The 15,838-nt window shown below is 32.3% G+C and overlaps 1 protein-coding gene across 6 annotated transcripts in view; it reads left to right on the forward strand.

Moving 5' to 3' along the window:
• The window catches only part of FXR1 (FMR1 autosomal homolog 1), a 53,079-nt gene that overhangs the window by 34,564 nt on the left and 2,677 nt on the right, over nucleotides 1-15,838 (forward strand). For 2 of the 6 annotated variants that reach the window (XM_006925752.3, XM_006925754.3), the window contains exons 11-15: nucleotides 4,883-4,969; nucleotides 5,570-5,627; nucleotides 5,715-5,777; nucleotides 10,081-10,284; nucleotides 12,048-12,248. In XM_006925752.3, the coding sequence (XP_006925814.1) occupies nucleotides 4,883-4,969; nucleotides 5,570-5,627; nucleotides 5,715-5,777; nucleotides 10,081-10,284; nucleotides 12,048-12,248 (613 nt within the window). Of the gene's footprint in view, nucleotides 1-4,882; nucleotides 4,970-5,569; nucleotides 5,778-10,080; nucleotides 10,285-12,047; nucleotides 12,249-12,951; nucleotides 13,033-15,838 lie in introns of all 6 variants that reach the window. The other 4 variants (XM_006925751.3, XM_006925753.3, XM_006925755.3 and 1 more) reach the window with 3 other exon arrangements.

Consider the following 15,838-nt stretch of genomic DNA (forward strand, 5'->3'; position numbering starts at 1 on the left):
AAGGTTTTAATTTCATGATCTTAACAGTTCTTTTTTGTACTTAGAATGTAAAGCAGTGGAATTTGATATTCTACAAAGCAGTCTCTAGAAAGGAATTCTTGATAAATAACGTTCTCCTTGACATTTTTTATAGAATCTGTAACTACTGACCATTTTTTAATTGACATATTTAAGCTTTTATGTTGCTATTAATTTTGGTACCAGCTTTATGAATTTTTTTTTTCATTCTTACATGTTGATGTTTCGTCCACAGTGCTGTTCTTTGCTCTTTGTACATCACTTTAAAGATCTCTTAACCCTTGTGGTTCCAGTAGTTAACTCTATAGTTGACTTAAACTTTGTATGCCTGAATGTAAGGCAAGGATTTTCTCCCAAATTATCTTCCAGAAAGCAATATACTTACAACTTCTTTAGTTCTGCTGAATAGATTACTATTTGGAGAGATTTTTTAGCTGATTGGATAAAGTCAGTGTTATAAAACAAACAAAACTGTAGATATTTAGCCCAGATAAATAGTCTCACATCAAGGATGTTATAAAGATGCCTATTAAAGATAGACACTTCCTTTATTCATTTTAATTAGAACATGTAGGTATATACACTTAAAACGAATGAGGAAAACAAATGACTTGGTATTATATAAATGAATGCTTGTAGTTCAGATTGATTTCATCTTGCAGTGTTTTGAAATTGCTATAAATATCAAGTAACTTACTTATTCTTAAGGCCCCCTACCCCATTTTTCATGACTTTAAGATATCTTAGAGATAAAAGAGTAAGGTCAGTGGTGTCATACTGTTATTATAGGCACTTCCCCCTTTATACTTAATATATAAAATAATGGCAGTTCATTTGGCATACAGCCACCACCTGAAATTGGTTTGAAGATCAAGAGGTTTACTGGCCAAGGCCATTAAATGACTTGTATAAATTTCTTGATATTTAAACTTTTCTTAGCTTGACTTATCCTAGTTGTTTTGCATATTTACCATCTTGTTGCAAACTAATTCTTCTAGGACCTCCTTTATAAATAAAAACTTACCCTTTTTGATGCTTGTAGTTTTGGTCATTTTCATTGCTATTTCTGGGCCAGGGTTAGATTTAAATGCTTACAGAAATCAAGCAGATTATGTAAATGATTGATTAAGCAGATTGACATATATAGATGGATGGGAGGGCACCTGGTGCCTTTCTATAAAACAAACATGCTCAGCTTTAATGTAGTTCACATGTGGGAATGCTGCATTATGTTTTGAATTTTCAAAACATTGCATGTTAAAACAAATCTGAAGGTTGATACTGGCTTATCTGGGTACACCATTTTACAATTAAAGTTGTCTAAATCCTCTGGAGACTCAGTTTATAACTCGCTTACTCTGAAGTCTTTGGTGACACACCTTTAGGCAGAGATGACCTTTTCCACCTGTATACCATAATTATCATTGTCTATATAATTGGGTATTTAATGATACTCTTTTAGCCTTATAGATTTTCTGATTTATATTTTTAAGCCAGATTTTGGACTCAAGAAATCAAATCTGAATTCTCATTTTCTTCATTCTCAGCACACTGAATTATATAGAGTAGGCACTTGATAAATATTTTATATTAGTTAAGATTTTTGAAGAATTAGATTTGAATTTTTAATTGTAAAAGAAATGTTTGTGTAAGAGAGTAGGACAGAAGAGTTTAGCGTGAAAACTAAATGTATATCTATGTCCTGTCCATGTTTCTCTTCTCTCTCCATCGTGCCTAATAGATTTTACACTGTTGTCAGGTTACCTTTTCATGTCTTTGTTTTGCTGTTAAAAACAATGCCTCAGCAAACATCCCTGTGACTGGAGAGTAAATTCCTGAAAGTGGATTTGTTAGATCAAAAGGTATATGGCATTTAAATTTTTAGATCTCGGTTGATTTTCCCACACATTTCTTTCACAAATATAGGAAATGTGTCCATTTCCCACATATTTGTCAATAATTGGGTTTTATCATACTTTAGTTTCATTCCAGAAGGTGTACATTACCATTCCATATGCTTAAAAGATATTTTTATTTTTTTCTGTAAATAGCTTGTTTGTCCTTTGCCTTTTTTTTTTGTCTTTATTATTCCTGAGTTATAAGAGCTTTTCGCATTTTAAGGAGGTTAATCTTTCCATATGTGTGGCAAGATACTTTTTGTTTTCTTTTGATTTTTTTTTTTCCTGTGCTGACATTTAAAATTTTTTTTATATTGGATTTTTTAGGCTTATGCTTTATGACTTATGACTTCTGCATTTTGTGTCCTTCCTGGCAGGGTCTTTACTACTTATAGATCATTCAGAAATTCATTTATATTTTATTTTCTAGTCTTTTGGTTTGTAAATTTTTCACTCATGAGATTAGAAAACCTGATATAAACTTAATATGTAAAAAGTTATCAGATTTTTAGCACACTTAAATGCTAAATTTTGCAAAGTAGAATTTTTTTGTTGTAAGGTATCAGGAAGGAGGGATTCTGCTTTAGTTTTTTGAGTGCTAGTTGGTTGTTTCAATGCCATCTATTAAATATAAGTAATCAGTTTTTAGCAAGTTTAAAAAATCAGAAATTTTACTGAAATAACTTAGAAATGAACTCATATGTTCAGTAATAATTACTCTTTAAATTTTTTCTTCCTATGGCTTTCAAGTAGCCATTAAAATATCTTTTTACCTCTCCTTGTCTTTGGAGGTAACTAAGGGTGATAACATTTCCAGTTCAGGGTCAAGGCGTTGTATTTCTCTTATTCCTTTCAGGTCATCTGTCTGGAATGACTTTCCCTTTATCTACTTGGTAAAATCTTCTTTGTTTTTAAAAGCCACTTTCAGTAACAATATATTGGGAATTCCCCTAAGTTTCCACATCTAGGGTAGCATAATGCACATTCTGTCTAATATTACTAATGTTTTTCATATCAGTAGTGGCTACACAATGAGATATTATAGGAATGTTTAGTATCTTTTCTGAGATTGTGGTTGCCTTTAGAGCAGGGACTTTTATTCATTAACATAAATTCTGGCAATTAACCAGGTTGATATTATTTGAAATTAGGTAACTAGATGTGAAATAATCTGGGCAGATTGTTTTCCTAACTATAAAATTGGTGTATTTTTTAAAGTTACTTCTTAATGAACATTAAGATATAGAATAAATAATATAGTCCCAGGAATATGGTATGTGCTTAAAATAAAAAAAAAAATTCCCCACCCCTCCTCTGGCTTTTATTCACTTTGCATCCTTTTATCTGCATGTGAATTCCTGAGGACAGGATCAAGATTCACTTCGTAAGTTTAAGTTAGATTCCCTTTTTTCATGTCTTCATGATTACTTCTTTAGAGTCACTACAGCTTTCTATAAGTTCCATAATAGCTATGCTCTGTATTGCATCCTTACCACCTACCCTGGTGTGTTTTTCTACTTTTTAATTTCCCATATTTAAAGTTTGCCAATTAAATTTTTAAAAAATTAGTTTGAAAATAAGTCATAGAGTATTTTATTATACAGACTCAAAAGTTCTTAAGCTGTACTTTGTTCCATAACTGTTAGGAACTATTTTCTAAAGTCAAGAAATGAGAGATACTGAAATTGATTGGATGAAGTTTGTTTAGGCTTTACTCATTCTCCTTAGCCAGTATAGTAAGCTGGAAGTGTATTTCTTAAAAGGAAAAAGCCCATCAATTAGTTATCTTGTTTCTTTTCTCACTTTCTTAACCCATTTCTCATTTAGGAAAAAAAAAGTGCAGCTCACTGCCAGCATTAATTTTATATAAACATGCTCTTTGAGGCTGAAGTAAATCTGACTGGTTTTCTATGTGAAAATAAAATATAAAAACTGTTCTTTGAGTTATTTCTAAACAGAATTTGTCTCTGATTTGAATGTAACAAATGTATAAGTCGGATTCATCAAGTGAATCTTCAGCAAACAGCTGTTTGAGAACAGTGTTCACATCACGTGTAGGAATGCTACATTTCCTGGGATTTGACATTTTCAGCGATTGAGAATTATTATATTTTGTAAATGGAAATACCACTACTATAAACAGAATGCTATAAATACAATGATGTCATTTGTTTCCAAAGGCTATTGATATACTAGAGCGATGAGAAAATAATAATAAAAGCGAGATATATCGTGGCAAACTTTAGGGGGTACGTTTAGGACTGTAATCCGCGAGTTACCTCAGGGTAAACGCTGCAAACACAAGTGCTGCTGGAGAGTATTCTCAGGACAAACAGGAACTAGGTTAAACCTTCCTCTTGAAGTTCAGTATAGTAAACAGGGTCTGGGTTAATCCTTTGATATGCTTTAGTATCTGTGACTAAGTATGTGCCCTTACCAGTCATTCTTTTATTTTCTTTTGTGTAAGTATTTCTACTCTGTGGGTGATACTTCCATTAATGGCACTCCCTCCAACACATAGACATCAAAGGGTTTGTTATCTGAGCACATATTATAAGGATAACCTGGCTACGTGTTTTATTATGTTTTTAAAGCAATCACTACTAAGGTAATACGATATGTCTAGTCTATAAATTCATGACAGTTGGAAGGAAAATGCCTTTAAAAGTTGGTTTATATTAGAAAATTAGATTGACTTAGAAATTAGAAAACCTGATGTGAACTGATATTTAAAAAATTTCTTAAACTTTTAGCATACTTAAACACTTAGTTGTGCAGATAAGACAATGAAAATCTCAGTATTTCAAAATTTTTTAAAAACCGTTTATTTTTAAATCTTGAAGTTCAGTAGATGTAAATTGCTGTGTGTTTCAGAAAAGTTTTCCAAGTTATATATTGGTATGTCAGATTTAGGCTAGAAGTACATTAAAATATTAAATGCTTGAGGACGTTGTGTTTTCTTACAGGGGATGGTTCCATTTGTGTTTGTTGGCACTAAAGAAAGCATCGGAAATGTGCAAGTTCTTTTAGAGTATCATATTGCTTATCTAAAGGTTTGTATACTGTTTATATTTACATTATTGTTGCTCTAAACATGAAACTTAAAGTTAAATGAACTTTATATTTGTAATAAATTTCAAATCTTAACATATTTTTAATCCAGGTTCAGATATGCCCTTTTTTTGTACATGAGAATTTAAAAGTAAAAGGTTCTTTGCCATAATGAAATGATTGGCCTCATGTACATTGTTTCTCTTTCTCTCCTCTCTAAACTTTTACATTTCTTTTCCTACTGTTTAAGAAAAATGGTCACTCTGGTGTTTCTGTAATTTGTTATCACTTATGTACCTACATGTTCTGTACAGATGCAAATAGAGCACAGAACTGTTTAAGAAAAATGGTCACTCTGGTGTTTCTGTAATTTGTTATCACTTATGTCCCTACATGTTCTGTACAGATGCAAATAGAGCACAGAACTAGAAATGAAGATAGGCTTTCTTGGTAACTGGTTTTGTCCAGATCATATTCATTATCTCGTTGATATCTTTTTATAATTTTTAACTATTGTTTCTGATGTAGACTATTTGAGTTGGTAAAGAGCAAGGGAGATAAAAAGTTACAAATAAGATTTACCCTTTTTGTTTTGATTACAGGAAGTAGAACAGCTAAGAATGGAACGCCTGCAGATTGATGAACAGCTACGACAGATTGGTATGGGTTTCAGACCTTCTTCCACCAGAGGGCCTGAAAAAGAGAAAGGATATGCCACTGATGAAAGTACCGTCTCTTCTGTACAAGGTTCTAGGTCTTATAGTGGAAGAGGCAGAGGTCGTCGGGGCCCTAATTACACCTCCGGTTATGGTAAAAAAAACATTTTTTTTGTAGAACTAGTTTAGGTGCTCCAGTACATTTTGATGCTTATTATTTAGTTTCTCACTTAATCTTAACTTCAAGGGCAGTAGATTGTTCTGAGGTGTATATCTTAATACAGTAGTGACGGCATACTTTATATTAATGACAGTGAAAGGTATATAATGTGTTTAAGCAGCTATGTAATGAAATGAAGCATGTTTTTGTTGGTAGTTCATGATTGGTTATTCTAAATATTTAGAATAAATATATGTGAAACTTCAAATATTTCTCTTGTACAGTTGTGTACATTTTTCAATAAAAACCCTAGTAATGGTGATGCTGCTAGAAATCATCTTTCGCTTACCTTCTAGGAAAAAAAATGAAAAATTATGTTAAGCACTGTGCTAAGATTGCATATAGCAAATCTATACTAGCTTTAAAAATATACTTTATTGGCTCATCCAGCAGTTTTAAATATTAATATCACATCTGGAATTTTGTGAAATAATAGCATTTCACTAAAATGAGGGCTTTAAAAGTCAACCTAATTAACATTTTATAAATGAACATTTTTCTCACATGTACTTACTTCACTGTGAGGATGGAACCTAACCCATAGGAGCCAGTGGATGGTGATGGTCAATAATTCTCTAATTCTAAATTCTTACTTATTCTTCTTCAGCTTTGGAGTTGTTCCGTTTTTCTACATTTGGACTTGGATCTTAGCAGTGACTGGTTTTTTTCCTCCTTTGTTCTCTTCTCTTCCTCTTTTCTTCCCCTTCACTCCCCATGCTTATCCTAACTGCTTTAGGCAAATATTTCATGAGACTTTTCTAAAACAAAAGGCATTTAGGGGAAATAGAACACACAAAAGCTTACAGTGTTCATCAGATTCCACATCCAGATTTCATGTTCGAAGGACCATTTAGTGATGCCAATTATATTAAATTTGTACTCTCTTATTTGTTGTAGAGTTGGAAGGTTAATTATTCCTTTCATGTCTTAATTTTTTTGTTATTTTAAAGTTAATTCTGTATTGAAACCTGAAAAGCAAAATTCCAGTAGAGTAAAATTGTTTAGCATGTGATAGCCTGAGAACTGTGAACTATTGTATTTCTGAAAATACATATAATACAAAAGACAACCAGTAATTAAATAGAAATTAGGTACATACTGAATGTTTTTAGAGGTATAAATTACGAGTTCATATGATCAGATTTGTCTATTTGGATGATAAGAATGAATTCACTGAATAATTTCATAAGCCTCTGTGGGAAGTCAAGTTAGCTTATTGATGAGAAGTCACTCTTTGGCAAAATGCTTTTGTTGACAGTAGATAATTTATATGAGAGTGGTAGAGGAATATTGGAATTGAAGAAAGCTATGCAAATTGTTCAGTAGATGGCACTCTTACCTCCGAATCTTTGCAGACTAGTAACATTTCTTGAAATAGCTGTCAAACTTAAGTGGACTTGAGAGAAATAACATTTGAATTTAGTTATAGATTTTACTATCCACTTAATATCAGAAGAATTTTTAAAAGATAATTTATATGAGCTGTATAAGAAACATTTTCTCAGTATAACGTCTCTGAAATTGATACATATCTAACAATGGGTGATGCCTTACAACTTTAATTGGCAGCATTTTCTTTAATGGCACACAAAATACTCTCAACGGATGGCATGTTGGATTTGATAAAATGTGGTACTTCATCTATTAAGTTGAGCATACATGATCATTGAAAAGGATGTGAACCATCTTTATATAAAGTGATTTTAGAAGTTTTAGGGGGAAATCTTAAAATTCTGTTAAAAACATGTCTTTTCATTTATGGGCATGATTAAAAATGGAATCAGTTTCATGAATCATTTTTAAAGCTTTTTTAATTTTTGGTTTTGTGAACTTATATTTTACAAATTTGAGAGATTGGAATGATTACAGTGATTGTAACAGTATTTTCTCTAGGTGCTGTATCAAATTACACACTTAGAAACTTGAACAATACAAATTTATTATATTTCTGTAGGTCAGAATTCTGACGAGTCTCACTAGTCTTAAGTTTTTGCAGAGATATATTACTATCTGGAGGCTTTAGGGGAGAATCTGTTTCTTGATATTTCCAGCTTTTAGAGACCACCTCCCTTCCTTGGCTCATGGCCCCCTCTCTCTCCATCTTATGAAATCAGTAACTGTGGAGAGTCCTTACACTGCCCCCTCTCTGGTTCTCTGCAGCTGAGAAAGATTCTTTATTAAAGATGCTTGTGATTGGTTTGGCTTCGCTTGGATAATCCCCCGACCTCAGTATTCTTAACCTTGAGTGCATCTACAAAATCCCTTTACCATGTCAAACATGTTTAAGGGTTATTTAAAATGAATAAAGTGGAGCACTAGCCAATAGCCTTTTTGTTTTCTGTTTTTGACCTTGTTATCTGTCTTATCTGTTGAAATCTATGATTTTGACATCCTATTTAAATATTTTGAATAGTACATTAGGTTAAATTTAAGGAAGAATTTCCTTGCTTATGACACTGAGTTAGATACTACTCTGTATTTCTAAAGAGAATTCACTAGGTACGTTTGTTAAAATCTTTACACATGAGATACACACCTACCTTCAAATTTAGGTAATGTGTTTTCAGGCAGAGTAGAAGTTTGTTAATAAATTCAAAAGTTTGTATACATTCCAACAGTTTTCTTCACTACTCATGAAATGATCAATTGCCCTTATTCCAACAAGCCATTACATCTGTTAATAAATTTTTTTTTTTTTTGGTCATTGGTGAAAGTATTTAGAAGATTCATTCTCTTGTGTGAGACTCTTATTCCTAACAAAGACTTGAAAAATAGAAACTAGCGATAGTCTTCCAGCTACTTACTTGTTCATTCTTATATAATTGACTAGTTACATCCATATTTAACGGTTTGTGGAGAAAAAAAGATGCATTGAAGAGTTATCTTTAAAGGAGAAAGGAAGTTATTAGGCTCCATTTGTTAAACTTCACATTTTACTCCCTGCACCTCAGTACTATTAACTTTGTGTTTTTGAAGAGTTTTTATTTTACTTTTGTTATCAAGTGATAGTGGAGTTTAAGTATAGGGAACTTTTATTATGGAATCACTTTTATTTGGGAATTTAGCAAAGGAACTTCAATATCATTCAGCAAATTTACTTAAGAGAAAATTATTATGTCCGTTGGTAGGCATGTGGGGGCATTTAGTTATGAGACAAAGCTCCACCCTTTAAATTTCTGATAGACCAAGTGTGAAGTAGATTCAAAGGGATAACAAGAGAAAACAACTCTTGACAAACATGACATGATAGGGATATATTACTTCTTAGGAAATATGATAAGGGGAGAGGTCTTTTTTCAGTTAAATTGGCCTGAACCTAGAAATTAGACTGGGCTTTGAAAGAGATATGTTTGGGTATGTGGTAAAGGGGAAGAGTGGAAGTGGCATCCCAGAACTACCAAAGAGTAGAATGAGAGTGAGTATGGTAGTGATTGGGAATCACATAAATCTGACACTTTGTGATGTAATGATGATGATATTTTAGGCTTCTATAGAATATTTGGAGTGTGTAAATTATTAAAAGGTAACTGTTAAGTCATTGGAATGTTAAAAATTGTAAATTTTTAGTTATGCTGAAGTTTTGTCTCACTGATCCTGGCTTTGATTCTCTTGTCAGGTTATCCTCTTCTCAGGATAACCTTAAAATTTGTTCAGTAATTTCAAATACTGGATTCTAATTTAAGACACTGTTGCTCATAAAAGTTATTTTTTATACAACCAGTAAAAGTACACTCCCAATTTTGAGGCCATCAATTATAATAAACACCGTGATTTCAGAGATGTTATAATGCGAAAAAATATTCTCATATCAGTGAAATAATGGTAAAATACATGGTATAATTTAGTTACTTTTCTGAATGTGATTAAATTTGCTTCTAAATATCGGATAGTGATTATATATATTATGTTAATAATTGGATATTAAAACCTAAAAATGGGCAAAATTTTTGAATATTTCATCGTATTGTTAATATTCTGCGGCTGTTTTTCTGCACATTCAGATAATTCAGTTTTTAATCTATTGGAATAGTAGGTAACTATACTGTATTTACTAGTATAATATTAACATTTCATTTTTAGTTAATTTTGAAATTTTAATTTTAATGTAGTGTTTTTGAAGCAGCTAATCTGTAGAGTTAATTTAAACAATGAATTGCAGGAAGTAATTCTGAAGATTTTCACTTTTTTTCTTTTAATATATGGAGCTTAATTGGCTTATGTTATCTTCTTTCCCAAGGTACAAACTCTGAGCTGTCTAACCCCTCTGAAACAGAATCTGAGCGTAAAGACGAGCTGAGTGATTGGTCATTGGCAGGAGAAGATGATCGAGAGAGCCGACATCAGCGTGACAGCAGGAGACGTCCAGGAGGAAGAGGCAGAAGTGTTTCAGGGGGTCGAGGTCGTGGTGGACCACGTGGTGGCAAATCTTCCATCAGTTCTGGTAGTCTTTTATATACTATGTCAGCATTCTTTGTTTGTAAACAGTATAACTTTATGCAAGTTAATTCATTTACCAGGGCCACCCATTTTTGGAAGTTTTTCTTGCCACTCACTGTCTAAGAAAAATAGAACATATAGCAATATGAAGGCAAGCCCTGTAGAGTATTTTTCAGTTAAGCTGATTTCTCTGGTCAGATGTTTATCCCTTCAATTTTGGGGGGCTTAAGTTATTAGAATGTTCTTCCCCCTAGAATTTTTGGGTGTTATGTAATTGCAAGACAGACTCAAAGAATTTTTATGCCCAGAGAGGTCTAAATACCTATTTTATACTTAATACTGAAAATTAACTGAAAAGCATTCATTGTTACACCTGTACTGCTTTGGGAATGGGGAAAAATGGTGAAAGCATCTTAAAAATTTTTTTTTTATCCTTTGAAGAACTGAGTTGTAAAGAGCGTTTAGAAGACAGATTTGAGGTGTTCAAACAACTGTTTACTCATGTTTTTGGATAATTTTAAATGCTTTAAATAGATGTTTTAGTTGTTGCCAGAATATTCTTGCCTAGCATCATGGGCTAGTGGGGAGAATTGTTAGGGATACTTGGACTAGATTATATCAGTGATATATAACCTTAACATATCATTATTGTATACCACTTTAGGAAAACCACTCCTTTCTTAATGTTATACTATTCTCTATGAAAGTTTTATATAGTTTTATGAGCGTTATAGAACATATGTGTATATAATTAAATATATACCAAGAAATTAGGAAAAACTGGAACGAATTACAAAATTTAGGGACTTTTTAAAAGGTGCTCTCTAGTTCTGGTGAAATTCTTTTGAGCCCTTTAGTTTACAGGCTCTCAGGAAAAGTTTTTATATTTAAGTACACTGTTCACTATTACCAAGGTTTATAAAATTATAGTATTCTGAATTGCAATATTAATGTACTTAGTGTTTATGATTAATGGATAAACTGTTTTTTGCAAAGATGCTAGCTTGCTAGCTGTTACCAGAGGAAACTTAGAAAGGGAAAGTTGTGATTAGGTGAATTTCTTCTATAATTTGATTGGTGGAGGCAATAAATGCACATAGGTAAGATGGGTATTTTTTTCCTTACAAATCATATCTTGAAACTTTTCCTTTCCTATCCTCACCCTACCTTACCCCACCTTTATGCTCTTTCTGGAGATGGGAATACTCGTCAACATTCATTTTCACATTTTCCTTTAACCAGTTAGAGTTTCACCTTTTTGTTTGCTTTCTTAGTGTAGATTGATTTTGATTGCTTTAGTTCGTAGTAACAGATTTCTGGTAAATCATAGAATGCAGGTGTGCAGTACTATTTGGAAATAGTCCATTGAACTATGTAAAGGGGACAAAAGCTCTTAGAATTAATTTCTATTAGCCGAATATTTATTTTTCTGAAATCTGGGTAGAGTTAGCTAGGAATGTGAATGTCAGAAATACCATGTAATATATTATTTCCTAACATATTTAAACAAGACAAAGAGTAACGGTAGGAAGCTGAGGTGTCTGCTGCTCTTATGCATTAATTTTTCACTGCCATTTAAAGTTTTTTTTCATATTATTTTTCAGTAAGATATGGTAAATGCAGAAAACATTTGAAGACAGTATATTTTTATTGGGGGAAAATTGACATTTCTTTATCATTAATTGGTATAGCTCAATATAGATCAAAACATTCATATTAACTGCAGCTCTCTTAAATGACTATTTCTTGCCTCTGACATGCATATAGTGCTCAAAGATCCAGACAGCAATCCATACAGCTTACTTGATAATACAGAATCAGATCAGACTGCAGACACTGATGCCAGCGAATCTCATCACAGTACTAACCGTCGTAGGCGGTCTCGTAGACGAAGGACTGATGAAGATGCTGTTCTGATGGATGGAATGACTGAATCTGATACAGCTTCAGTTAATGAAAATGGGCTAGGTATGTAAGCACTTAGGGAAAAGATAGATATTGTATAATACTATTACCGTATGATGCATTTTTTCAAAAAAAAAAAAAAAGCAAACATGCAATTCGCAAACTGAATTTTTTAGTGCTTACTTCAAATAAGATAGCTTTGTGTCTTTTTTAAATGTTTAGTTCTCGGATTTGTATAGCCAAGTTATTTGAAAGAGAGGGTTTATTTAAAGTGCCCTTTGATGCCATTAAATCAATACAGATATTCAGACTGCAGGGCACTTAATACTCTTATTGCTCCTAAACCAAAATTGGGCTTTCTTCTTGCCTCTTTAAAAACTGTTAATAAATGACACTAGTGAAGGTAAAAAATGACACTAGTGAAGGTATGTATATTGAGTAGGCATTAATTCCAAAGGGCTAAAATGTCATTAACTTTGGTAAAAACTAAACTGTATTGGAGAGGAAAACTCCTTGAATGATGGTAATTAAGTCTCAGATTTGAGTTAAAACCCTCTTAATTTCTAGATAATTCCATTTTATATCTGTTTGGAATGCTTAAAACTACAAACATTTTTCCTGTCAGTAATGTATGTTTTATCTTTCCTGTTTAACTACAAGATTCCCTTTCTCCTTCCTTAAATCTTTGAAGGAAAGAAGTTATTTTTGATTTGCTTTTTGTTTGGTTTTTTGTCAGAATAGTTCATGGTAAATTTTGCAATTACAGATGATAGTGAAAAAAAACCCCAGCGACGCAATCGTAGCCGCAGGCGTCGTTTCAGGGGTCAGGCAGAAGATAGACAGCCAGGTAACTTGAGTGGACCTGTTGACATCACCAGGTCATAAGCATGAAAAATTGTCATGTGTCTGCTTTCTAAATATATTATACTTACATGTACACATGTGTGCATATACATTCAAGATGTGCATTGCATAAATTGTTTACTCAACTAATAAGACTACTACTCTTAAGAAAATGCATTCTTCACACTGTAAATGTTTAGTAACCTATCTAATTGAACTAATGTTGTGTCTCAATTTTTTACATGGAAATACTGTTGAGAAGATCATTATTCTGTCCACTTGGCAGATTCTTCACCCTAGAGTTGGAGCCTGCCATCCAAGGGACAGTGTTGTAGATTGTGATTGAGGTTGATTGGCAAAACTGGGCAGCTTTTGCATGGTGCCTGCTTATGACTATCTGCATTCAGCACCTCATTTTGTGGGAATTGTAGTAATACCCACAGTTTTTTTTTTAAAAAAAAAAAGTATAAATGAGAAAAATAACTTGAAAGTGTCTTTTTCCTAATAAGAGGAATGCATGTTATGTTTTTGTTTATTGTAGTGTGATTCCTTAAAATCCCTACACCTACTAACTATTCAGATTAATAGTACTTACTTAGTTTTAGAATGTTAATTTTAAGTAGTCATAATTTTTAGTAACTTCAAAGAAACTTGTTTGCTGTGTCTATATTATTTTGAACATAACTCCATTTCCTGTGTACAGAGAATCACATGTATATTCACAATGAAGAAATTATGTGCACCCGAAATAAACCCCTTTTAAACTAATCCACTTTTGCATTCTTTCCAAAGCAAATTCTTTCTTGTTTTTCCCAAATAAAGAATATAAATCCCGGTATTTTTAGTATTTCAGTTTAATGGTTATAGAGACATTTGGGAAAACCAGTTTAAGGATATTAGTTCCCTTTCTTGGAAAAAAAAAATTATCTTTTAAAGATAGTTGTAAACTTAAAAGGAATTAAATATTGTCAAAAATAGAAAGTTTCCAGAAAATGTTTATTTTCCCTTATCTTTTCCCTCTGTAGTGTTAGAAATATATTTTAGATCAAGAGATTGTATTATTTCATTTTTTGAAGCTGACACAGCAGTGAATACTGTCTCTGGCCCTACTTTATAAATACAATTCAAGCTATCAGTATGGGCTTAACAGAAGATAAATTACAATGTAATTTATTAACTAGATAAACAGTGGTTTATTTCTAAGTCAGTGGACATAAAAGGAATAATATAATGGGTTTGTTAAAGAAGAGGCAGAGATTTCTTCATGATGTTAATTGAAACTTCAGTAAATTACAGTTTTCAATAACTTGTGTTTCATATCACATTTATTCCTATTTTACTATGTTCTTTGGAATTACTGCTTTTCATTTTTGGAACTCCTTGCCTTCCCCAGTCTGTTCGTCCCCCTGTCCCATGCCCCTTCCTCCCAACCCCCCAAAAAAACACAAGATAGGATAGGATGAACAAACACATTATTTTCTTCTTGCCCCTGACAGCAGTTGTAGGAAGGCACCCTCCATCTAAAGAATATCAACATTTTCTATATAAACACTTAATTTGTCCTCATTTGCTTAAAATTTGTTGTCCTTAATGTAAATTAAGCATTGAATATTCTTTGCTTAAAATAAATGTGACAATACACTGGTGTCCAGTCGATTAACTTGGACCCCTTAGGGAAAATTCTAGAGTCTAAATTACGTTGCACAAATTACCTGTATTTTTTTCTAGGTAGTATAAATATTAATATATTGAACTTTTAAGTGGCTGTAAACGGGATGTTTTTTTTGTTTTGACTCAACTACCTCCCCTTGGGGAGAAGGAAGAGAGGCACTGATAAGTTTTTACCTTTCCAGCTAAGTGCCTCTTAATTTATTTAATTGATAAACTATATCAAAGTATATCATTCTGTGTCTGTACATAGTAGATGAAGAGTTCTAAGAATTGTCACATTTGAATTTAGCAGTATGTCTGTATATGCAGCAGGGTTTCCAAGTAGATGAGTTCTTCAGGTGTAACTGAGGACCGAACTATGGAAACTGAATTTATTAAGGTGCTCCCAAACTAGAATCATTTCCAAAATGGTTTTGCCACCATGTATGTAGACATAATAATGAAGTGGATTTGATAGTATCCCCCGCTCCAGTTTCAGAAACCATTAAATGTATTTATAAATGCATTAACAGTGAATTTAAATGATGATTTTAAAAGCTCCAAATGAGCACACTTGAGTTTCTTATAATTTAGAAGAGGAAGTTTTAGACACAAATATCATTATTTAGTGGTATTTCTAATAATGTAGATTAGTTCTGAATTAAGTTGTTTCCTTGAGTTTTTAAAAGAGATAAATCGTTCTAGAAAGTTCTTGGATCTTACAAGATCCAAGTGTTAGAATGTTAATTCATGATTAAGAAAAATAAATTATAAATATATCCTGCTTTATATTATTATATCAAGATGATTTATTTTCATAAAATTTGAACCTGATGGACCAGTTTTCCCCTTACCTAGTGACTAATTTGAAATTTACTTGAATTTTCATTCTTTTACATAATAAACTTAGTCCCATAACTTAAAATACACTATTTAACATAATCAGGGATTTTTTTTCTACCATTTTGTGATACAAAATCTTTGAAAGAGGGTGATCCTTTTGATATTTCTTCAAATTAGTGAATTCTAAATTTCATGTCTTTGGAGAGAAAGGATTGAGGAACGAAGTGAGGCCAGTCTAGAGTACCTACCTGTAGTCCATGTTGCACCTAGTGCACTGGGTTGGCAGTAGGGTGTTAGCTTGGGTTAATCTTTTTCCT

The sequence above is a fragment of the Pteropus alecto genome, unplaced genomic scaffold (genome assembly GCF_000325575.1).
Source record: "Pteropus alecto unplaced genomic scaffold, ASM32557v1 scaffold88, whole genome shotgun sequence".
NCBI classification, from domain to species: domain Eukaryota; kingdom Metazoa; phylum Chordata; class Mammalia; order Chiroptera; family Pteropodidae; genus Pteropus; species Pteropus alecto.